We start from the raw sequence: 26,972 nt of genomic DNA, 5'->3' as shown, positions 1-26,972 counted from the left end.
AGATGTTCAGTTCGATCAGATGTTTCTATATCAGTTTTGTAGTATTGCTTCCAAATGAGCCAGCTTGATAACTTTGACTCTTCTCTATTTGAGCAATCATTCACATACTGTAATACTCAGACTACAGAGCGCACCTGATTAATTTGCTCTAATTTTAGAAAGAAAATCAATTTTGTACTTGTACAGGCCGCACCGGATTTTAAGCCGTATGCATTTCACTTGTAATCTGAGATATTTACACAGAAATATTACACGTGAGGATTTTTAACGTTTAATTTAATCCGTAAGGTAACATAAACATGGTAACATAAACATACAAAAATACATACTGCAAATGCTTTTTTTCCGCAAACAGCGCCTGTAACACGGCTACCTTTAAATATACGTATGTATCAGTAACACACAAATTACGTTGCTTATGTTTTTTTTACGGAACAGTGCACAAACAACATTACAATGTCTCTTAACAACCGGTAAAAATATATACCGTATATATACTACTTATCAATTTTATTGGTCTACTGTTACCAGGCAAAATGTTTTTGGCCGCATGAAAAAAAAAATGCATTAGCTGCACGTCAGTATAAGCCGCAGTGTTCAGTGTGGGAAAAAAGTAGCGGCTTATGACCCGAAAACTACGGTGCTTTCCCTTTCATTTTACTTTGTACATCATCAGACTGGTAAATGAAACGGTTACTTACTTTTAAAAACAAGCACAAGAAGGCACCAAAAGACAATGCTGCCCTAACTGAGGTGACAGCACTGTCAAGATGACCAGCCAACTTTGTGGCATGCAGGCTGCAGCCTGGAGATTAGCGAGCCAGCAGAGATTTGCAGCGGATAAATGTAAAGCTCATCTGAACAATGAATAGCGCTGGCCAAGATTGTTTGAAGGGATAAGATGTCCACAAAAATCTGGCTATGGGATTATGAGTGTGTATAATAGAGTTTTATATTGTAGTGTGTGCCTGCCACTGTGCATGGATGAGATTAGCCTGCCAGTTAAGGAATGAGCATATCTGGGCTGTAAGTATTTGGAAACAGACAGTGAAACTGTCAAACCTCAAAACACAACATAGTCCTGTTTGATAGCCTTTGAAGCATCAATGCAGAAAGAGCTTTCAGGACTTCAGGAGGAAAGGAAGGGATGTAACAGACACACACCAGGACAAATTTCAGTACAATCCAGCCTCGTCCACACAGTGACTAAATGTTGGGAACTTTTATGCACCTTGACTGCACATATTGTCATTACACATTGTCTTCTTCGATTTTTGTTTTGCTCCATTTTGGCTCTGTTCATATGGCCCTGCTACTGAAAGTATATCCCAGTGCTAGGTTTCAAACCGATAACTGTATCACATTTACACAAAAACACAGCAAACAAGCAAATGAAAAATCTTTATAATTCTCACCAAAGTCCACAAAGGAAGACTGCCCAATAATTGTGGTTTCGTTTGGCTTTGACATGACGTCAGTCTTGGTGAAGTTCCCGTCCTGATAGATGACAAATGGACAGAAAAAACATAAAGAACAACTCAAATGTTTAGTCAGAGATCCAGCAATAAAAGACAAGTCCAGTTTACCCCTCGCGTGTACCATAAAAAGCTGTAATGTTTCTGGAAAGCAAAAAGTAAAAAGCTTGCTCTTGTTCATGCACTCAGTAAAATTTCAAAATATATGCATAACGCTTATCAAGCAAAAACTTCGTTTTAATCTTATTAGAAATGTTTGATTAAATGAAACAAAAACAAGATAAAAACACGATTGGTTTATAAATTCTTGAATTACAGGCCAAAATATGCTTCGTGGAATAACTGAAAATTTTTCAATAGTTAGCATTCACAACCAGTGTTTTTGTAAGATTTTATTATTATTATTATTATTATTTATTTATGTATTTATTTTTAAATCATTGCATTTAGCAGAAAAGAAGACAAACCACATTCATGATGAGTTCAACTAATATACGGTAAAGCAACCGGCAATTGTCTCCATTCTGGATTATTTAATATTTATGTATTACATTTTAATTTTAAATGCAAAATGCCACTTTTTATATTAATATTTCATCCGTTGAAGATAAGCCCCCCACCCCGGAGAGTAATTGTTCATTTTAATATGACACTGCACCTTATTGCATTTTACATTGCTGGTTTGTGGATTTAGAGAAAACAGTGGCTGTGAGAGTTCTGAAATTTAGCAAACCTATTGGGTAAGTGGTGCCCTTTACATAGGGCAAGGAAAAAAGGCAAGGGTTTAAGTATATCAGTGGGGGGAAAAAAAGATTTGTATGTGTGGGTGCCTTTGCCTAAGAACACATGTGAGTCTGTGAGCCTGCCGATAACAACATTACTGATTTATGAGAAAGTGACAGAGTAAGAAAGATAGGAAGAGAAGGTGAGGGAGGTACAATAGTTGAGTCAGAGAACACAATCTATACATTATTATATATAAGTATATAATGTGTGGGTGTGTATATGTGTGGTCAAATGTTGTTCTATGCACAAGCCAATAATTGTTGAAATGAATAAACTATGACATGAGGGGTGTGTTATACATGTATAAATTATTGTGTTTTACTAAAGCTGAGTGATAATAGACTCAATAACAATGAGAGGACAAAGGAATCAGACAAATGGCAAACCACAAATTAGCAACTGCACAACAGTAATTTAATAGTTATAATGATGTGAAAACTATTATAACAACACGACTAGAATCAAAATATAAATTTCACTTAATGGTGCTGGGCATGAGATGTAGCAAAACAAGTGGGTAAACTATCAAGACAAAGCTACGGTGAAGGAAACCAAAGGTTAATGCAACACTATTACTGCAAATTATTAACTATAAACTCCAAAATGTCATTTAAATAAAACTGTGTAACAACACTTGCAGCACATTTTCTACCTACATTGCAATCCAGTACACTCTGTATGATATTGATTTCTATGTAGATAGAAATTCCACTACACCACAAGATTGCTTGAATATTTCATGCAGACGGAAGCACCGGTTTGAACAAAATCTTTTCCAAAGAAAACTCACGGCTGTGAAATATTTAAGGCTTTCTAATTAGAACGCACAGACGGACATAAAATTACTGTATTCTTTTCTACTGTCAGCTGTTTGCAGAATGGTCATAAAATAGCATTAACTGATTAAATTCCAGTTCCAAGCATATTTGGCAAGAACACTAGCAGTGCCTATTCAAAAGTTACTGTGGTCCAAAGTGAAAGCAGTGTAATTGAACTTCCAGGGTGTAATCTGAAAATCCCAGCTGTAATGAAAATGGTCCAGGAATGCAGGAGAAGATTACCTTGAAGTTGATTTTGAGCAAATTTACATGATTTTTTCCTCCTAAAGTTTTTGGCTGTTTTGGTTATCCCAATATATGCAAATAGAAAACATATCTGATTTTTTAAAGTGGAATCTACTGCCAAGAGAGCCGAGATCAAGTTGGCCAGTTAAAAAATAACAAGAAAGATATCAATGGGAAAGGTGAAAAATAATCAGATCCTCGAAATGATTATTGCCCAAAGCCTCCTGGAAAAGCCGAGACAAAGATCCCAGTGTACAATCTCCTGGTCTGTTTTAACAGTTGGAATTCTACATCAGCAGCTGCAGACAACACAAGCAGCCAGAAAGCTGCACTCCAGGGAAAAGCATCCGTCTACTGACAGCATCATCGCTGCCAGGCTCATCCCAAGGTTTGTTAGTTTGCTGGCATAGTCTGACTGCCCCTCCATCCATTTTCAGGCAGCTTAGGCCCTGAATAACATCGCCATAGGTACCGTGGACCAGACAGCTGCTGCAAAGCAAGCCTTCATAAGCCCGGTGAATTCACCACATCTGAAAATTTATATCATGATATTTGTGCCCTGGTAACAGCAAAGGTAATGGATCCAGCTATGAGTATAATGGGGGACTCGAAAATTGCTCTACGTGTAAAAGTAGATAGGTTTGGGAAAGAGGAAAGTCATGACTCAGACTCAGTGAGTTCTTTATTTATTTATTTTTTTATTGCTGGACTATAAAACACCTTTCTTCTGTTATACTCAAGTGTCCCAAAAAGCCATGACATTGTGACAGTGTGCCAGAATGAACAATAGGTCCCTGAAAATGAGGCAGTTAGATGAAACTAATTAATCATTAACTTCCTAATTTTCTCCTGACACATGTAAGACGACTTTTTGTGAGAAGGCAACCTATTTAATTGTGGTGATACAGTTCAGTTTGTGCAGGTCCTGGAGAGATAGAGTAGGCAGTGCTAAAAAAGTATTTTTTTCTTCCTGAGAGAGGGCATTTCTGAAATGCCAAAGACTGTTTTTTATCTCGGGGAATTGTCATGGGTTTAATGCTTCCAGAAAAGTATGATAGAAAGTACCTACTTGATCAACTTAATGGCAGCTTCATAGCCATGGTCCCCCACTCCACTCTGAGACATTAAGATTAGGAGACTAATGAGTAGTGCTGCCAACATGATTGCTTAGTAAGACTTATGACTGTTCAGTCTGAAGTTCCCTTTAGGTTAGTTAGTACTTCAATATTTTGACATCTAAATGGGGCTTTTGCATGACTTGATTGCGTCATAAAGAAGTGGAACATAACAGTCTGACAGAGTTGGCTAGTTGAGCCCTAAAGGTCCAACTCAAATTCCAATTATCGGTTTCATTTTTACTGGGTAAAGAAATCACTTCGTTTTGAGTTAATAACCTCAGTAGTTAGATAACATATACTAATATTTGTCTTTTAAAACTAAAATATAAAAACTTGTAAAATTAATAATTACTTCAGGAAGTTTTTGTTCTGCATTTAAATATATACACGTCTTGCCAGATTTGCTTTTAAAGCAAACTGAAAGATTATTTCTTGAAGCAATGTGGGATTCATTTGTTTGGTTTTCTCCCTTTGCTAATCATGCATTTCTTAAATACTGCTGACTGCAAGTGAAACCCTAAAAATGATAATGTTATTGCAATATTTATTTCCAGTAGGGTTACAGAGCCTTCAAGTCAACACTTACTCACCCAATGCTGCAATGAAAAACATGCAGGTATGTTGTTCTGTGCTATTTTAGGGTATTTTGGTGCAATAAGCCTTCAGTAAAAGGCCAATATTAGATTCAATTTAAATTATTTACGATACATAAATTGTGCACTGAAGGGTTAATTCTTTGCATCATGTTTGATGCTTTCAGTCCTGACAAGGCACAAATGTAGAAGTACTTAGCCTGGTGATTTAAATGCACCAAGAGGTACTTTGGCAAAAAGGTTTAAACTATCACTAACAGTAGAAAGTGCAGATTCATGCGTTTCCCAAACCTATTTGTTTCCATTTGAAAGAATTACTACTTTTGTAACTACTGTGTACTGACTGTACAAACAAATCTTCTAGGGAAAGACTGCAAAGCACAAGTGCACTTTGAAGTGTTTTTCTATGATTTATAAGAAGTTACAGGGAACAAAAAAAAAAAATTCTGTCATGCTGACATTTGAAAATGTACAAAGTAATTGATATTTAAACTCATTCAACTTGAATATTCTGTCAATTTGCTTACAAAATTAGAATCAATCCACAATTAGGAATGTGGAAGTGGTCCGTTAACTCTCTAGGCATTGACATGAAACATTTTAATAGTGTGACTGACTAGTATTGATTTTGCATTCATGTGTGTGTAAACCAGGGGCGGAGCGTGGGGGTGGCTTACGGGGCTTAAGCCCGGGTTGTTTTGTCAGAAGCCCGGGGTATTTTGGAGTGTAATTTTTTCATAGTTAGATGCCTGGCTGACAACTGTATAAAACAAAAAGTACACACAATATTCGAAGCACATAATGCACACTGTGGGAATTTACGACTGTGCGTGAATCCCCCCCTGATATTGGTATGATCCAAGCTCAGGCACTAAGCGACTGAGCGAGGGGGCGGGGGGAGCTGCTGCCGGTGAGTGCGCTGTTGGAGAGACGGAGCCAGCCATACTAAGGAGAGCTTAAGTTTGAGCAGGTACCAAAGCAAATCATTCGTACCGTACAAATAATGTAAATATGACGGTGCATCACGAAAGATTGATATGAAACTGATCACTTGACCAATATTATTTTACTTGCTCTTCAAGTGAATCAACAAATGGCGAAATGAAAAGCCGAACAAATGCTATTTTTTAGAGAGTCTTAGCTTACGTGTGTTTATTTCATATTTTCAGTTCTTACCCTCCCCGACTAATTCGGTTTCAGTTATGTACTGAAATATAAGAATGGACATTAGAGGCTTCTTTCAAAGAAAAAACTCAGGTAAATGTTATTTTATATATTATGCTTTGTATGTTGTTCAGTATATTTCTATGCAAAACAAGAGGGATTTCAGTACACAGCAGGATATTCACATTTGTAACCAGATATTTACATACACTTTAGGGAGAAAACATAAAACATTTTTACTGTACAACATCAATTTAGAGTAAACTTTTGTTTTAGATAAATATTGAAATATATTTTGAATTAGTTAAATGTCAGAATAAAGAGAGACAGAGCTGTCTATTTTTTATCACTTTCATTAAATTTAGGAGTACATGTACACTAAGTTTATTGTTAATTAATAAGAAAACTCCAGACGATTCCATTCTGAGCTGAAGAAGCTTCTGATTGGTTAGTAGAGTCCATGTGAGTAAATTGGTGGCACAGCTGTGGATGCATATAAGGCAAAACACAGAGCCTGTTTCTGTGACATGGGAAAATCAAGAGATGTCAACCAAAACACCAGGAAAAGAATCGTGGAGCTCCATAAGTGTGGCTCAATTTGAATACAATTTGGTGCCATTTGCAATTAAAAAACACAGACAGTTTCTCTCTTTACTCTTAAAGTTAACAAATATGTTTTTATATTTATCAATCTAAAAAAAATAAACATTTAGTCTGATTTGATGTTACAATTAAAAAAGTGTTTGTGTTTTGATCTGAAGAGTTTGTAAATATCTGGTTTCAACTGTATATTTGATGATTGTCAGCACAAAGAGGGAGAGAGAGGAGCAGAGATTGAGATGGAGAATGAGGACAGAACAGAGATGAACAAGAGCAGGTGAGACACACATGTTAGTCAAATGGTTGCTTACTAAAAGTATCACTGTATCATAGGTACTCATGTATCTCGTACCTAGTGTTTCTTTTTAGGTTTGCTATTTTTCAAATTCTATATTTATTAAGTTCTGCAGGCTTGTTTGCACAACAAGGCTAAATAATTATATAAACTTTTCTCAATCTAAATAGTGTACTTTGGTAGAATTAAATAAATAAGTGTAGTGCAGGTCTATGATGATTTTTAGTGCTACTATCATCTAGTTCTGATTGTGGTTATGTCTTGGTTAAGTCCTCAGTAATCCTGCTTTTGAACTGTTGTAGTCCTGTTTTAATTCTGGATCAGTTCTGGGTCTGGTTGAATTGGGGTTTAGTCCCTGTGTCTTGATACAGCCCCGACTTCGTTCTGTCTTGCTGCTCAATTAAAAAACTAGTTTAAGGTGTCCTGCATGTGTGATATATATATTTCCCTATATGAAGTCATTCTTTTTTGAACAAAACTCAAAACAGAGCCTATTAATCTTTCAGTCATTTCTACACCCCCCCCTCAAAAAAAAAAAAAAAAAATCCCACATGCATACTACCCTTTAGGGCTAAGCCCCGGGTGTTTCAAATGTCTGGCTCCTCCTCTGGTGTAAACTGACTGATTTGTGAAGATAAAAGGATAAATTTTTGTTATTGTTCCTTATTTCTGTTGACATTACCTTCAACACGTTTCTGTCACTCACACCCACTCATAGGCAAACAGCACAATCACATATGCCCAGCTAATGCACTAAGAGATGCTGTGCTATGCAAAAAAACAAAAAACAAAACAACAAAAAAGAAAATAACAGAAGGGAACAGGGACCAAGTCTATCTTAGAAAACTAAGGGAGATGGGTCAAAGTGTCTAAAAACACCACTTAACCAGTATTGTGTATAAGTAACTCAAATGCTAATGGAAAAGATGTGTATGCATGAAGTGTTACTGTGCTGGTGCTTTTTGAGCTAAAAACAAGGGAGGCCTGGATCAGCTTGTGCAAGGTATCATCAAGTTCCAAAATCCCAGCAACTAGTGATGCAGGAATCCAGATTTATACAGCTCTTTTACAATACTGATACAGAGTATGAATCCAATTAGGGCTGGGCCATATTATACCGTTCACGGTAATACCGGTACAATGTTAGGCAACGATAAGAAAATGAAATATCGCGATAATATATGGGTAAAACGCGCATGCGCAGTGCCTTTGTTTTCATACGCACATGGCCAAAAAAGCATGGCGGTAACGGAGAACGAGAAGGGAGAAAGCGGATCGTTGAGTGAAACGCATGAACCAGAATTGGTTTGTAAAAATGGTGCCACTTCAGTGATGTGGAACTGGTTTGGTGTTTGTCCGTCAGATACCCTACAAAGCTCTTTTTTTTTTTATAGAACATGGAAGCCGGCCGTCGTTATTACCGTATTTGTCGGACTGTTACGAACTTGTATGTCCGTGTGTTTGTTTGTGCAAGTGCTGTGTTTTTGTCTATGTTAATTTAGCTGTGCCAGGTCCCTGTTCCGATTGGTGCGTGGACTTACTGCCCCGGCGTGATTGGATCCAGCTGGAGGACCCGCCCAATAAAAGGAGGCTGGAGTGCTACAGCGGGAGAGGTCCTCGCATTTCTCCTCATCACCCAGCAGTAGTCCTGTGGTAGCCGCTGGCTGCAGTATACGTGCGAAAATTGTGGAAGTGGAGTGGGTAGGGGTGAGCTGCCGTTTATTTTGATCACCCGTTTTCTCCTGTTTTGAGTTGGTTAAGGAGGTCAGACTCTGTCTTTATTTTGACTTTATTTTGGTGAGGTCAGGGGTGCGGGATTTGTGTAGGTTTGTTTTGTTTATTGTTTTGGCCTTGGCTCACCCTGAAGTGTTGACACTCCCGTTTTGGTTCTCTTTATTCACCTTGTAAATAAATCACTTCACATCTAACGGATTTGTTGCGTGTGACTGCTTGGGTCTTGGGGAGGGAAGCGAGTGCCTCGCTCATGTTATGGCCTGGCCCTAGACGGGTCGTAACACGGACTAAGGTGCTTGTAAATCTGGGAGTAATCTGGGTCCTAAACTCCGTTCTCTTCAGGTCCCAAAGTCAAACGAACACTGCAGCATCACTGAGAGTTAAAAACGGTCTAAATTCTTTCATCTTTAATAAAACGATCAGCATTGCTGCTTTATCAGGTGTAACTATGAAGTTTAACATCCAGGCATCCATGAAATTTATTACATTTAACGGAGTTAGAAGTTAGCAGGAAGTTAGCTCGCTAGTTTTGCTAGTTACCTAAGCATGATATAGCATGTTCTGACTGAGAGATTTCTGAAAAAATTCAAACGTACAGCTCTGCTATCACTTCCAACATAAATGAAGACAGGAAACTAAACAGCAGTGACGTGTGTAAGGTTACTGAAGTTGGGCTAGGTGGTATATAATGATGAGCTACGTGATCGCTAGCAACACAGCTATGTTAGCATAACACAGCGGTCCCCAACCTTTTTTGCACCACGGACCGGTTTATGCCCAACAATATTTTCACGGACCGGCCTTTAAGGTGTCGCGGATAAATACAACAAAATAAAACTAGTACCGGTACCGATAAAAAGAAGATTTATTCATAACACACGTGAAAAGACCCAGGAAAACCAAGTTAACGATAAAAACGATGACAAAATAACGATAAAAACCCTGAAAACCATACATTTCACACCTGAGCCTCAACTCTCGCGGCCCGGTACCAAACGACTCCAAGGCCTGGGGGTTGGGGACCGCTGGCATAACAAACAGTGAAGCTGGAGGATGAACGCTAACACTTTCCCACTCGATAAAAGTTAACGTGAAGGTTCCTGATGGTTAGAGACAAATGCAATCACATGGCAGGATGCTGTAAATGGACCAAATTTCAGTCAGAAGGACAACTGAGATAATCCATCCACAATAGAAGGTTAGTCATTAATATAGTGCAACAACATGGGAATAGAGCAGCTGTGATAGAATATAGCATTAATGAGTCAATGGTACAGACGTGGAGGAAGCAAGAATGAGTTGAATAAAGTTTGATTTATCTGACTGCTTTGTTTCGCTTAATGTGCCTTATAATCCCGTGCACCTTATGGTCCGAAAAATACGTATTTGACTTTAACTTATTAAATGTTGCTTTTGTAACTTGTAATCTGTAAGGCTTAAAAAACAATTTTACTGGTATTTATAGTAAAATTACAGCCAAGGATACAAGATATTATACCAATACCAGGGCCAAATTATTGAGTCAGGATCAAACTGATCTCAATCCAAATATTGGATCAGTGCATCCCTACCATGAGTAAACTCGTGGTAGTAAACTCAAAATCACAAAAGCCCCTTAAGGCCATCTTCTAGTGGGTCTTTATATAGCTTCCAGTTAATTCTTGCTCACTCACCTCAGAAATGTACCAGTTATTTCGCCATATCTGTAATGTGACAACATAACCTTTTAACATGATTGTGATTTTCCTGAAAAAGATGAGTTGCAGGGAGGCAAATCTGAAGAATAGGGCAGGTGGTGAGCAAAGCGATATTGGTTTGGCCAAATACTGTTTCCAATGTGCTCTGTGCTCATGACGACGTGCCATTGTTAACTTCTCTCTCCGATCCCCTGTTGTCAATATGAAGTCTGGGGATGAATTTACAGGACAAATTCAAGCTGTTGACTTCTCTACTAAAATTGCTATAACCTATTCTGTCCTAGACAGAAATCCACCTTCCATTACCAGTCATGAGCCTCCATACAAAAGTCAGGTCAGTTTGTTAGAGAACTTGCTTTGCCCTCTGTGCCAGTTTGAGAAATGCATGCGAAACTGTGGATATAGAACACTGTCTGGGGATGCAGTAGGGGAGATCGATCAAATTTAAATCACATGTGTTTGTTTTTATTCATTTATTTTATTGTAATGGGATTATTCCAGGAAGCTTTTGATCACAACTTGTTTGTGTGTAAGACTGCAGCAAATCTAATTCTAATCTATACAGCACAAAACCACAACAACAGTTGCCTCAAGGTGATTTTATATTGTAAGGTAAAGACCCTACAATAATACAAAGAAAACAGAGAAAATCCCATCAATTATATGATCCCCAACATTAATACGAGCAAGCGTTTTTGGCGACAGTGGGAAGGAAAACTCCCTTTTAACAGGAAGAAACCTCCAGCAGGACCAGGCTCAGGGAGGGGCTGGGCCATCTGCTGTGACCGGTTGGGGTGAGAGAAGGAAGACAGGATAAAAGACGTGCTGTGGAAGAGAGCCAAAGAAATCTAATACTACTTATTTGGAATGATGATACACATATGGGGGAGACTTTAAAAAAAATGGATGTCGTGAATAGCCAATAAATCTCATCAAATGGGTCCACATTTGACTTCTTCTGTTGCTCAAAGGACCAAATTTCAAGCAGAACTCTTCGAAATGACATTCATTTTCTTCTTATTATAAAGAATTTTTCATTTTGCCTACCTTTCTGATATCCTGGTGAAAAGCAAGCAAGCTGATCTGAAAGGTGTTTACCATTAAAAACTGAAAGCGCAAGCCTCAATATAAAAACACTGACTTGCTTTGATGGCAAGCAGTAGTTTATTTATATGCATGTGCTAATCTGTGTAAGTGTGTGACTGGGGATAAAAACAGCTTCTCACTGACCAGTGAACTAAATTATTATATCAGCCGTTAAAGAACTGACCTTTTAAAGCACTTGGCTCTATTTGGCAGCCAATGAAAACACCTCTCTTCACTCATCTCTTTGGAGCTTGTTGATTTTATTTCCCCCTCTGTGACTGCCTTCTCTTGTGTAATCACACAAAAACAGGGGAAAGAGGAAAGATGGAAGGAGACTTAGGGGAAGAGAAAACATAGAAAAGTAATTAAAACAGAGTGCTGGAGAAAGGGGAGCGTGCTGGCCTATGACCGATAGATGCAGCCGCATTGAACCGAAAACCACGATGGGATTAACAGAGGTCTAATGCTCTAAGGATGCTGGGAAATGGCTTGGTCTTCTGTGTTTGTGTAGATTTGCACAAGTGTGTGTGTGTGTGTGTGTGTGTGTGTGTGTGTGTGTGTGTGTGTGTGTGTGTGTGTGTGTGTGTCTGTGTCCATGGAATGCTTCCGAAGAAACCTTTTTTGTTTTAGAAATTATTCAAGAGTGTGGATGTACAGACTTGTTTGTCAGTGTGACTGAAAAAAATGATACACTGCTAAGGAAAACAGGAAAAGCACTATAAGTAACACCTCATGTCTGTATCGCTCAACTGAGCTAAATTAGGGTGTACTCACACAAGGCACGGTGCCCCCCCAACAATGCACTTACACCGCCTGAATATCTGGGCCTGAATACGCTTAATTTTGTCTTTAGGATTTCACACTCTTTCTTGGCTGGTCTTACCCTCTCCCTTCCCCTCCACACACACACACACACACACACACACACACACACACACACACACACACACACACACACACACACACACACACACACACACACACACACACACACACACACACGAAAAGCACTCTTGTAGAGCATAAGGGGGTTCATGATTTTATGCATTATGTGGCTTAACTGTGGAAGCAATAACACACACTGGCCTCTCACATACTAGCTAATTAATTAACAAAAGTGATTTCATGATGTCCATTACAATCACACTATATTTATACTGTGCCCACATCCAACTCAACTGTGCCTGGGCCTGCTTCTTGCAGGAGCCCAGAGCACAACACTTAGTAGTGATCACACTTAGCCAAACAAAGTGGACACTTGGGGGTCAAGAGTGCTCTGACATGGAAGTGTGAGTACACCCTTTCACTGGAAATTCATGTGTACATAAAAACATAAGAAAGAGGCAGGACATATACACTGGTTGTTTTAAATAACTGGAGTCACAGAGAAGTTGATCTTTTGCATATAAAATGTCACTTTGCCATTATTTGTACACAATCATAATTAGCAAATAAATTATAATAAATGATAAGGTACGGCTAAAAACATATTATTTGAGTTCACAGCTGAACTTCACCTTTGACCACTAAATACTGCTCAGTTCAGCTCAGTTCAAGTGAATAAACTCAACCAAAATTTGAAGAAATTCCATCATAGTGTGGCTGAAAAGCTGCAGCCAGTGGATGCAAAATAAAATTCATAAATAGAAAAAGAAAAATTGAAAAAGCATTGCTAATAAATGAGAAAGAAGAAAAAAAGACAAAGAAAAGGATTTAACTTCTTCATAGAGTAGCTAAGAAGTAGATCAAGAGATCCATAATCTGAGACTGCAGAGACACTGACAAGGTTCACTTTGTCTTGCTCCCAAATCCTTTCCACTATACCTAGAGATGCTTGTAAGACATGCTTTTTGCAGAACTACTTATGACTTGATTGGCAGGAAGCAAAGTATGCAAAATTACAAAATAAATGCCAAGATCAACATTAAATAGAATTATAAAATACTAAAACTGTTTTGGTGTGAGTGTCAATTACTTATTGATTCACTAAAAATTCTTCAGTTCTTAACATTGATAATACTATGTACTTCACATTTTTTTTTATTTCTTCATGGCTAAAAATTAATCCTTGAAAAGTGTAAGTCATAGATTCATCTGTTTTATGGTTTATAGTCTACGTATGTATCCATGTATACACCGAACAGAAAAAGGATAAACGTATATTAAAAAGTGCTTCAATGAAACAATTCCACAAGCAAAACTGAGCTGAAAACAGTATCTTTAAAATGTGGTAGCTGATCTTTGGTCATTGTAAATTCCAGTTATTGATCAGGGTTAAAAACAGATGTGATGTGATATACTGGATTTTCTTGAAAAATGATTGCATTGTGCCTGTTAGCACTTTTGTCTTAAAGGAAATTATACTTTGCATATTACTGTGTTTAGTGATATTATGGAAGTTCTTTTGTAGAAGGATAAAATAGTTGAGGTCAATGCACTCAGTGTCCTATTGTTTTAAAACTAGAATTAAAAATTTCTGTTAAACTCAATTATTCATTTTTCATTCATTTCATTTTCTCATTTTCTCATGTATGTTTTGCATTTGGATGTAGGCCCTGGCATCTATTTAGATTCTATTTCATATTTTTCATTGTAATAACTGCAGTGAAATGGTTCAGTCTGTTGAAGATTCACAACTGAATAAAAAGCTAATATATTTTTAAGATATTGTTTATGAAATAGACAAAAACAACAACAACAAAAAACCCTTCATTTGCAGAGTTTTATAAAAATCATTTGGAACTACCTCAAAAGTTTAAAGTGATCTTTCTCTGAAATTCATTTGCTTCATCCTCTCCGATTAGCATTCTTGCCACCCATCGCACATCCAACTGGTATTTGGGTATGGCAGTTTATTTGCACAGTTTTGCTCCTGCTTGGTCTCTCTCCCCTCAGACACATTCTGTCTCTTCCACATCCTTCAATCTCTCTCCGTTTCCCCTCTTCTTCCTTACCTCCTCCCCGTCCTTTCTCCTATTCCCCTTCTCTGTGATAAGATAGACTACTGTTCGGCTTGTGCCTCGACCTGCTGAATTTCAAATAGGCCCCTTTGACAAAAACCCAGAGCCATGGTCTCCCCTCCTTGCTCTCCCAGAATATTAACTAGTTCTGCAGCAGTGCCAACAATCCTAGACTCCTAAGCCCACCAAAGCACTACAGATCCATTTGTTGCATTAAGGAAATGAACACTGAAGCAGAGGAGGGGATCATCACTGTCAATACCTGTAGTTATACTTCAGGACGTGAGACTGCAACTGAGGCCATACTGTACATTCTTAGTTTATAACTGAATGCCTTTGAGACTGAACACAAATCTTAGCAATAAATAAATGAATAAATGTTGTGTAACAATAAATTAAATAGCTGTTGTATAGTGATCACCAATCTCTTTATTCTTTTCAAGAAGTAGGACAGACTACAGCAAAACCTCTGTTCTAATTTGATTGTCACAGTTAGCTATGCTGTTCTTCATAAAAACTCAAACTATACATTTAAGTTCTACTCGGAAGAGACCTGCTGCCCTCTTTCGGAACTCAACCTATCAGTCAAGACCCACTGAACCAGATCGCTGACAGTTTACCATATGACTGATTTTTAGGGGTTATTGAGTTTAACTCGTTTAAAGCTCCAAACATAGATGAACACAATATGAATATTTTACTCTAGTGCACTGTAATGAAAACGAATAAAGTTATTAAGCTCCTGGAAAATAAAGTGCAAAAATATTAACTGCTTTACTGAGATTGTGTAAACGTCTGTGGCATCATCAATGTCAGTGTATAAGCTGTCGGACATTAAATTTTGAATTTTTTTTTTTAACAGAATATAATATAAAAAAGAATGTTTGGGGTAATTTAGATATGGGGTCATCTCAGAGTTTGCTCTGGAGAGCAGTCCTGGCTTTCTTGTTTGTAATACTCTGCAGTGTTTGTAATACATATAGCTGAATCATAGCTGAGCAGATGGTTTTGTATACTCAAGCAGTGTCTTCACGGTAAGTTGCCAACTAGTTTACACTGCCAGAAGCTTAAACAATTCTACCATTGTTTTCCTTTTCCAGCATAACTGAAAAAAAACCCCAAAAAACAAAAAGATGATAAGATGTGATATGTATAGCCAGCCAGTTGTAATTTGTCAAATAAATTCATTACAATTGCGTCATTGCCTGCTGTAGCTGTAGTGGTTAAGGTGGATGGAATCAGTTGATTGCCGACTTGAGGCAACATTTCAGGTCACTGTGCTTATCCTACTTGTTACATTACAAATGGCTAACCACATAAGACAGACATTATATAAATGCCAATATGGTTTTAGGCTATTAGCAGCACCATGCATGCAATACAAGCTGGGCTCTACTTTACTCTGGAGGACTGTAATGCTTCACTAATGTCAATTTTGATCATTATAGAAGAGTCTGAGTTGTAAAAAGTCACTAATGATAGGCAAGAGACTCAAAGACACTCAAATAAGTTCAAAAAGCTTATTACCTTGTTGATCCAGGTCTCAAACATTCGGTCGTTTTTCATTGTCAGGAATAAATCTGAGAGGAAGAAAAAGACAGAAGAAGGGAGGGTGCAAGTCATTAAGTGATACATTAATTTGTTTGGCAATTATAATCAAGTATGGAGCAGACGCGCTGATCAAATGTGCTGATCTACAACACAGAGAATCACATAACTGGAAATGTACACTATACTCTTGCAATAAGGCTTTTAACAGATATGGACAATGTTAACAAATCCTGAAAAAATTGAGAAGACCTCTATTGTAGCCAAAAAAAAGTTCTCTTTTTCATTTTGTCTCTCAGCAGCTAAAATTGAAAACATGAAATTAAATCTACTCTTCAACACAATATATGACGCACAGGACTCAATACATGTTTATGCTCAACTTAATTAATTAAACCAAAATATACAGAAGAAGAAAAGTCTAAATATTTTAACATTCAACAGTTGACACAGAGGAATGATTAATATCTTTATTCATTTTTGTATATTTTTGACATTTCTTCCTCCAACTCTGATATAGAGAGGCACTGCTTGTTCAATATGCAGTTTAAGTAGGTTTCCTAAAGCAACAAAGATAAATTGGCTTCTTAAAACAGTACAAGTAAAAACAAGTAAGGAGAAGGAAAAGGGATAGTGGTGGAATCTCCTGCTCAAAGCAGATGGATTTTGCTCAGCTTCTGGAGTCTTCACCCCTGGTAGTGCCTGTAGCTTGCTCTATTGGAATCCTATAACCTGCACTTGTACTCATATTACTTGCTCTTGAAGCTCAGGCTGCAGGCTGCACTTATAATGCAGTTTCTGCGTGCTTCTCTTTGAGAGGACGTTTACTTTCATTCCTGTGTGCTCTGGTTCTGCCCCAATAATTGGACATGAAATAAATATTGCCATTGATCTGCTTTGGGCCCTGCTATGTGTTGCTGTGCCCTGCATGGGCATATACAAATGGTACTGAAATAAGGGGAAAATTAATAAAGGAAAAACTGGAACAACAGGACAAACGGAGGTTGTGTGTGTAATGATAGAAAGCACTATAGAAATCCTATATCCATACACAGAAGAATTATCTAGTAATGTCATGGTCATCAAAGCCAACAAGTTCAAGATGCTACAATGTCACTCAATATGCATGACTATACATGACATTAAAAATACTGTTTTGAAAGAGATTTTCAGTCAAAGCTTTTTGACTGAAAAGTGATCCTCTGATACCATACCGATTAAAAAAGTCTTGTAACAAATACACATGGAAATGTAGTCCTAGATTTCATCTGTAGTCATTTCACAAGTGACAAGTAACTTTCTCTGGATGAGCTCAACTTCCCAAATACATTCTAGGAGCTCATGTGAGAAAGGATTTAGTTGGCTAGCATTCTTAAAATCTAGGTTTTAGTGCATATATGTATGTTTTGTGCTTTACACATGCTTCCCACTGTGGCAGGTGCTCCTAATTTGGTGGATTTGAATTTCCTGGCCCTCCTTCAAAATAATTCATCAGCTTCTTATGTCAGAGAGATACCAACTATTAACTATCAAGTTACCAACTATTAACATATAGAGAATATACTACGCCATCTGTGCTAAACACACATGGATTCATGGTTTTAATAGAACCTACGGTGTACTACAAATTATAGTCATATAACATTACATATCCAAAAATGTATCTGAGGCTCTGGTGCCTTTGTGTTTAATCACAGGGATGGTGGGCCACAGATGGTGGTTATTTATCTAAAACCAGCTACAGCTGTTGCAAAGTAATGCCACATTTAAGGTGCTCAAGCTGGTAAAACAGTTCAACTACAACTTTTAATCCTTGTGGACTTGCAGAAATGCTGCCCACGCGGACTCCAAACTTTTTAACAAATGCAAAGTACATAACAAATGTATGCATAGATTATGCATATGTGCAGACGCACAAACAAACACACAGCACTTTGCAGAGCGTGTTTATGCAGGTTTTCGTGTTACTATGTGTGTTTGGAGCCACACCGGGTGGTGTGTTGATGAGCTTGGTTAATCAGCCAATCAGGCCTCTTAAACAGAACCCAGCCGTGATTGGCTGATTAGATGCGATGGCGTTGTGTCAGTGAGAGAGGAATAGAGCAGCAGAGAGATGTTCATCTTGTAAACACTTAACATTCTCGCTGTGGGGGTTCTTCCTCTTTTTGCTCATCTTATTGCTTTTCTTTTTTTCACCCATGTTCACCACTAACAGACTCATCTCCATTATTTTCTCTTGCTTTAGACTTTTACTAAATTCAGCCCAACTTAGAAGGTCACTGCACTTATTTTGGTTAGTCTGGTCTTCACCACTTTCATGCAGCATCTTGAGGGTGTAAACTGACAATTTAAACGTGGAAAGACCACTTGAGCACTCTTGAAACTTCACTCTGTTTCCTCCCTGGACACTACACTACAGGTGGCTCTGTTCTCAGATCTGTCCTAAGAAGGAAAGCAGTTTCACAGTCTGTCAAGGGGAATACAGACAGACTGAAAACAAAGTTCTGGTTTGTAAACTATGCAATATTGTAATCGCAATGTGATTCCTTTAAAATGATCTTTTTAAAAGTATTGTACTTCTCTGTTCCCCCTTCTCTAACTCACTTTCTTTGCAATAAAGTATTCCACAAATTCTCCAGAGAGAAGAGCTCCAAATAGCAATAGAAACATAAGTGCTGCCACCATCACTCACTTTAACATAGTTTTGCTGTTACAGGGACTTATAACTGGGCTTCTAAGGGTCTTTAATATAAAGATATAAAGAGGACTCCAACAAAAAAGAGGAACATAAACAAAAAACAGAACAGAACAGAAGAGTGGATCCTATGGGAAATTCCTCCGGGTATGGTATTTCATGTTTTGACCACTTATCACAATTTAATTTTGTTCTGAAATAATGTTTTTTCAAAGCATATCTTTATCATTCTTTTCTAGTTCACTGGATACTTTTTCAGTCATATTGAAAATTTAAACCACTGCCTATAAAAGCATTCCTTTTGATAATTTAAGTTAAACAAGAAGTATGTATTTACTGCCCTTGATCATTTATCATTTCCTTTGATACCTCTGATACCTTAATGATGACCATGAGTCCAAACTACTTTAGCGAAGGATAACATGTATGCAGTAAAGTATGTATGAGTAAGAATTTATATATCAGTTTAAAAAGGTTCATAAATTTTAAACCAAAACACCATCCCATTGAATTAACCCAGTCATTTTTTGCTAGAATATAAACAGTTAAATTATTAAAAACTGAGGAAAGTCTTGTCAGTTTTCCAAAATGCAGAATCTTTGGACAGACAGCAGGGATCAAAAGGGATATGACTCAATAGGTCAAGTCTACTCCATTGTTTTAACATAAAAATCTGTTTTCCTTCCTATATTCAATATGAGAAAGACTTGCCGAAAATCTTTTTAGCTTCATTTTAGCAACGTTAGTAGGGCTAGAACGTGTGAAGGAAAAAGAAACGAAAGAAAACAAGCAAGGCAGTTTAAATGTAATACTAGTGTAAGGACCAAAAATGACAAAAAAAGTATGGATCAAATAAGGATGTCGTTGGTTCTGCTGCTTTAATTTAATCTTTTTAATTTTAGAAAATGCCCACTGTGAATTTGACAGTGTTGTATGATAGCAATGGTAAATCAGCGTGACACCAGTTTAATGATACAAAGAAATCACTGAAGCAGCCGGCTTTATGGACTGTTTGATAGTCTTTTAGGAATAAGCATTAGTTATCTGATCACCAATCTCTTGTTGGGGGGTGGGCTCCTGCTCAGCACTAAATTCAAGCCACCCATGTTTGAAGTAGAGATTAAACAGCTGGATGAAATTTTTTACATTTTCAAATTTTTTCAACGTCAAGCAATGCTATGACAGGCAGATGTTCTCAATGAAGATGACACAAAACATTGAAACATTGACTGGGAGTTCACGGGCACTGTGGTTGTCCCAGTATCACGACAAGCCACCAGTAATCCTGTCAGTCCTGTGCATTTGGTGGTGACCAGTACATCCATCAAAGCCAGAGAATCCCATCAATCCACGGCCCAGTAGAAAAAGAAAATCAGGACAGCTGCTGTGTACTTGTAAGCCATCAGTAATGCCTCAGCTATAAGGAATGTGTAGCCTTCTGCTTAATATTAGGACTATACAAACAAAGTGATTAGCAAATGTTTCTGCATGTTGAGTTTAAATTGTAGTGAGGTGTATGTCGGTGTGACCTGCACTATTATATCGCTGAATCCCCAGGCAGAACCTCTTTTGATCAGTGCATAAACTAACCATATAATCTGTAAACACAATCTTCTTCATCAGATAGATGTTAGAAGACGTAATCTTACTCAGTTTTCTTTGTTCTCAAATACCCAGTACAATTTACCACGTTCTGTACAAAAGTATTCTCCCTGTTTTTTCCTTCTTTTCTCAATTACAGTTGATTTGTCTTCTCTTATGTTTTGCTATGTTTTCTATACTGAGGGTAACTGTTTTTTAGGACTTTATTGTGCATAATGCTCTATTCTTTTCATCCCATACAACTATAGACAAAAACAAACAAATACAAAAGAAACTAATCATGCGTCTGAGGCTGGAAATACCGACTGCTACATCACTTCATCCTTTAGCTCATTTTATTTGCTGAGTCACATTTAACAAACTAGAGGCACCAAATCCAACTTCAACAACATTATCTAGCTCCTTGCAGTATGAGCACATACACTCAATTAAAGCATAGGCTAATGGAGCTGTCATCCTCCACCACTTGGGAAAGATGCATAATTGAGGTATATAAATGTGTTTGTGTGTAGGAGGGTGGGATTGCGTAACAACAATAGGGATTCAGAGCTCTAACTGGTATGTCATGTTGTCGGATAATTAAAGACATGCTAACTGTGATAGCTGACGCGATGGATATACAAGGCATCAAAAACACTGGGCAGAGGGAGACAAAGCAAAACAGAAAGAAACTGATACCAAATGGTAAGGCCATCCTGTGCTTGAGATGCATCTGAAAAAGATGTTTACTTAATTAATTAGTACAGAGCAAAAGCAAGCTAGTCCTTTAATTTGCAAAAGATGCTTTCCATCTTCAGTAACTTCACCATTTCTTCCATGTTACTCTGCTTTCTCTTTCAGGCTTTTCAGTGTTGTTAAATTCTTCCTTCCCTAGAAATGGCACTGCAAAAGGCATGCACGTCATACCCATATGAGTGGGTACATGATGAGCAGCCTGCATAAACACATGCACACCCACCCCCACACCGCATGGCTGATTTCAGCACATTATTTAAATATCTGAGCGTGCATCTGTGAATTTCTTTGTCATCAGTTTGTGATCCAGCCAATCATCTACAATCAGCTGGGCCTTTCACACTAACAGAATAATTGCAAGTGTCTCTTGCTAATAACATGGTTTTTAAAACAACAAGCAAAACAGCTCAAGTACCACAGAACAACCAGCATGGTAAACTGTGGCACACAACACCATGTTGCACAATGCTGAGGCTGTGTGGGTATTGTACGTCTTTGAGCTGTTATTTTTGGGACAAATAACAGCATGTAGCACAAAGGCTGGATGGCTGATGCAGTTCCTATTACTACATAGATGATTTGAACTGCTTAGGACAGGTGTTTGCTGTTTAACACATGCTGGCAACAAAACATGCAATGTGCCTCATGTGGATTTACAATATCCTCAATCACATAAGAGTTAGTAACTGTCTTTTTTTTGTTTAGGGTACTTGGAGAAAAAGATTTTTACTCTTCCTCTCTGGAAGTTATTCTTTTCCGCATTTAGGATCTGAAGCTTGACGTACAATTTTGATCCTAATTTTATGTATTACCACATGACTAGTTCAAGTGGCTGTTGCTGTAGCTCATCCCAGGCTGCCCCAGTTCCTCACGCAAGACTGTGGACTCCTCTGATGTATCTATTGGCATATGAATGTGTGCATGATAGCTTATAGGCAAACAACAAATTGCTGCACAAGTGTGTTCAAATGGTTGAAAGTGACTTTGTAGTAAAAAGCACTTTCAGTATTCAGTAAGAGCAGAAAAGCACTTTATAAGTGCCAGTCAATCCATTTACCAAGAGGTTCTAGAGAAGTAATGGAAAGTAAATAACCAAAAAACAGTGGCTGTTATGTTTTGGTTCCATTTAAAGAGAAGAAGGAAAAAACAGAACATATATAGTTTTTCACCTAAAACATCAAAACCCCAACCTACCAGCTGATGAATTTTTACCTTCTATGATGTGATTTTTTGCCACATCATTAATATATTTTCACCAAAAGTGAGTTGGGTCGCAAACTATACTTAGCAAAATGGTGGGGATGCATATTAGTGGAATTTCTTTTATAAATATATTCTCTTCCTCAAAATTTCCTCTCAAAGCAGGGATTTATTCCAGTCCAGTCCGGACCATTTGTTTCACCGCTTTTTCATGACAACAGTAGAGATAATAATTCTCTGGCTTAGACAAGTCGTACATCTCAGGCTCTGATTTGACTCACCACTGTAACCTGCTTTTACTAATTTATAGCACACCTCCTGCTCTAAATTCAAACTAGGCTGCATCTTTCATGTAGAAAAAGTTCAAATGTATTGTAATATTACTTTACTTTTTTAAACTTCAATATCATATAAACCTTTTCCCCTTGTTAGTACTGAGTGCTTCTTGCTTAATAAACCCTGACAATGAAGATGAAAACATCAGAGCTGAATATTTTAGACATTCTTGTAACCACATTTCATTGGATTGTTTCAGTCGATTTACATGACGCAGGAGAAAGAGAGCATAAAAGAAGAAACTCCAAGGGTGGTCTCTATCAAACTGATGTCGCTTGAACAAGTCATCTGGAGACTGGACTATATTCTATCTGGTCTGTATTCATTCATAGAGAAAATGTACATTTCTGAAGAAACTGTTTGCAGCAAGTGTGATTTAAATTAAGATCTCCAAACTGGAAGGTAAGCACAAGAAGACATATCCTAATTAATAAAAGTAAGAGTAAAAGTAAGTTCCGTTGCTGGTTAAGTACGGCTAATCTGAGAAGAGAAGAGAAGAGAAGAGAAGAGAAGAGAAGAGAAGAGAAGAGAAGAGAAGAGAAGAGAAGAGAAGAGAAGAGAAGAGAAGAGAAGCCCTTGAGTTATTCATAGCCTCTCCATCAGATTTGTTAAGGGGATTGGAAGCAATTTAAAGGCCTCTACTGACTGTTTGACTCGAGCAGCATTATGTCTTTCTATTCCATTATGTTGAGCTGCAGTGTGGGGATAAAGACCAGGCTTCCTATTAGCCTCTGTATAAACAGATAGGGTGATGCTAGGTGGGTGCTAAGCCTCTCGCAGAGAAGGAGAACTCTGACATTGAGGAGAATAGACAGCTACAGGCAGGGGCCTATACTATCTATTGCTTTGTCTCACTATCACCTTCGCTCTATCTTTTTCTCTCTGCACACACAAAGTCTTTTATCTGCGCTACTACAGGGTAGCATCATTGCCGCGGATCAAAAGGTGTTATGACTCCCAAGAACAGTAAGCTGAAACATTAACTGGTTTGTATAAATGAATGAGCACATCAAAAGGCAAAATTTCTGGCCAAAGGGGAAACCCAGTTGTAAATGATTAAGCAAACTGTTAAGGGCTAAAATGCCTTATCACAGCAGTCTCTCAACACTCTCTCTATAGAGCTAGTCCTGTACTGCCATTCCCTGCATTCTCCTAATAATTCATGTTCCAGAGTGAAGCAAAAAATGGCAAAAAAAAAAAAAAAAATTCTCCTGCCCCAAAAGTGAACGACAAACACCACCTGCATTTAAAGGGCAAGAGTGGAACCTGTCGGCAGACCATCACTTAGCGCCCATTCTACTGTCTTGAGGACCAAACAGCCCCCCCACCCCCACCCCCATCCCCCCACCCCGTACTGCCAACCCCGCTTTTTTTATTTTTTTGGGGAGAGCTTAAACTAATTAAAAGGCCCTGGTACTGGATGCTGTCTAGCTATTATGGCTTAGTGTGATATCTTATGGAACTGAATCAGTAAAAAAAAAAAAAAAAAAATCTTCTGTGCTATGCTTTTACTGAAATAACAGTTGCTTTTCCATGCAATAAAAAAAACGATCTGTAGGCATTAACCTGGCCTCTAAAAATATCCAGACACAATTATAAAAAGGACCTTGGATGGTCCAGTAGTGCAGCACTATCAAAATATAGTGGAAAGAGCCTCTCGTTTCATCCCACATTTCATGAAGAAAATTAAATTCAAAGACATGCATGCTAGGAAAATTTGTGAAATTAAAGTGGCCATAGGAGTGGATGTTATATGCAAGTGTTTAATGTGAAGTGAATAAAGTGTAGTGTGAATTTAGCTTTGAGTGGTTAGTAAGACTAGAAAAGTGCAATACAAGCACCAGTAAACTTCCATTTAATGGTGCAAAAGCGAAGTCTATATATAGAGCTGAAGCTAATTGCCCTGTTAACACCAGTTGTATTACTTTCATGTCTGCCACAGTATTAACATACAAATACACACACACACACACACTACACTGGAATACTCTGAACACATCTGCAGGTCTCTTTGTCTTTCAGCACCGTGGAAACCACATACTTAAAAAAAAGAAAAACAAAAACAAAAAAAACGCATTCATTTGCTTGTGACTCTTTGTGCTTGCAAGTTCACAATTAGCAGCTTGTTAAAAGGCTAGTGCACTTTTATGGGTGGGTTTTTGTGCGTGCACTGATTGACAAGTAAAGTTGGGTCACTGTGTACAAGATTTACATAGTATGCCTTGTACATAGAGTTTTTGAAAACGCTACGTCCAGATGAACAGAATCAACTTTTGTACATAGTATAAGATAACATAATACAGTCACTCCGTCCACTCTTGATATACTCAAAGGTTTTAGAACCCAGACTTCTTGATTCGTATATACTTTGTCTTTTTCCATCCATCCATCCATCCATCCATCCATCCGTCCATCCATCCATACATACACATATATACACTACCAGCAGACATTTCCAAGTCCAATTCTCAATTTTAGAGACCATTGCAGCTGCTATCGGCAGTGGAAAGTGGTTAAATTGGACACTTCCTGTGGACTGATTTCTAAGGCTGTATGCTCTGACTTCTTTTTCATGACAGCCATCGAATGTTTTCAGCAACTGATACTGTAATAGGTAAAGTCAGAAACAATACTGTTCTTTTTTTAAGTAGGTCCAACTTCAACAACTGACATACTAGCCTAAAATATTAAAGGCAGCAAAAAATTCACTTAATTTGTTTGAGCTTTATTTAACAAAGAAGTATGACTCTTAAAAATAAGAAAATCTATTTTAAAAATGCTCAAGGTTGCTGTATTACCTGGCTTATTTTTCCAATGGCAGGGATGCCTGGAGAAAACCTGAGTGGTCACAGGGAGAATCTCCACAGAGGAGACTTTAAACCAAGTCTCTCTGTCTGTGAGGCATCAATACTAACCACTAAGCCACCACGCTGCCTGTGTTGTAAAAATCAATTTTGAGGAGCTACAAACTAACAGTAATTATTTTACTGTCCATTCAAATAGAGCAAGTCAATGCCATTTATTACTTAAACTTAGGATTTAAATAAATACGTACATCAATAAATAAATAAATAAAAATGATGGAGACTAATTACAATATAAGAAATAAATTAATACATATAAACAAACACCTTTCACACTTCAATATATAGGTTCTGTGTAAGCTTTCTTTAGTCTTCAAGGGTAATTTGAGGCCAACAACAGCAAAATAACAGCCCCCTGCTTATACCTGTAAAAGGCTTGCAGCAGCAGTAGCTGCGGTTTATCCAGGCTGCAGTGCAGAGTGGATCTGACAGCCAGCAACACGAATGCTGCATTAGTGTCTGATGTGCTGAGTGTTTTTCTGCACGTGTGCTGTCACATCACTCACCACCACAACACTTCAAGCCATTTGGGTTATATAAATGTTTTTAGTGCTACAATTATATATGACTAAAGTAAAAAGGCAGTGCAGTCAAAATAGGATAAAGGGTCAGTAAAACCTTGAGAATGGCAGCAAAAGAGAAACAGAGACACAGTATGAAAGTAATAGTGAGAGAGAGAAAGTGCCAGTCCTTGGTTTCCTTCTTGTCCTGCTGCCCCTAAGCAGGTTATTTGTTAGCCAGTTACTCAGCAAACAAGCTGTGACTCTCATCCCCCCATTGGCTGTCAAATATGAACGCAGGAGCACAGACACACATGTGAAGATGCACAGCTGTGTATAAGGGTTTATCCTATCAGGGTTGCCATGAAGATAGGCTCAAGGAAGGCTATCATTTCCAACTGATCACATTGTTTTATTTATGGAGGCTAGAGGACAAATGTCCACTTCATGGGTCTTTAATTATAGTGTGTGGGTCCATGTGTGTGCATGACAGAGTTTGGATTATATTGACAGTAATGAAGTAAAATGAGGATAAAACGGAGGATAAATGCAGAGTGTACATATGTGCACTTTCTTGTTTTTGTGTATTTCGGATATATTTGTCTACAGGCCTGCTATAAGCCATTCTGCAGCCTATCAGTCAGGCCCTCTGTGTTTGTTTGCATCGATCTGTTCCTTCTGTCTTTAACCCTCGGACTGATCCACAGCTCAGCTGGACAGAGAGAGAGCTTTTGGCATTCTGAAGGAAATGTCACAGCTGTCACCAGTGAAACAGATACTTTACCTCACTCACTTACAGCGAGGAGGGAGCAGAGACGCAAGGAGACAAGGTTGGTCTGAAAATATGTTGACATTTGAGCCCAAAAGGCTAATAACTGGTGCCTGTTTCAATGCTGGAAGAAGAAAATTGTACTAACTAA

The 26,972-nt window shown here is 37.9% G+C and overlaps 1 protein-coding gene across 1 annotated transcript in view; it reads right to left on the bottom strand.

The window, feature by feature from the left end:
• The window catches only part of itfg1 (integrin alpha FG-GAP repeat containing 1), a 163,700-nt gene that overhangs the window by 123,883 nt on the left and 12,845 nt on the right, over window positions 1–26,972 (bottom strand). Inside the window, exons 7-8 of the mRNA XM_085292496.1 lie at window positions 16,100–16,152; window positions 1,416–1,497 (exon numbers count right to left, since the gene is read on the bottom strand). Coding sequence (XP_085148622.1) covers window positions 1,416–1,497; window positions 16,100–16,152 — 135 coding nt within the window. The remainder of the gene's footprint in view (window positions 1–1,415; window positions 1,498–16,099; window positions 16,153–26,972) is intronic.

This window comes from Mchenga conophoros, linkage group LG1 (assembly GCF_057382185.1).
Source record: "Mchenga conophoros isolate Kocher_MC1m ecotype Shallow Benthic linkage group LG1, M_conophoros_male_GT1.1, whole genome shotgun sequence".
Lineage (NCBI taxonomy): Eukaryota > Metazoa > Chordata > Actinopteri > Cichliformes > Cichlidae > Mchenga > Mchenga conophoros.
This window is presented reverse-complemented; position numbering and strand designations above follow the sequence as displayed.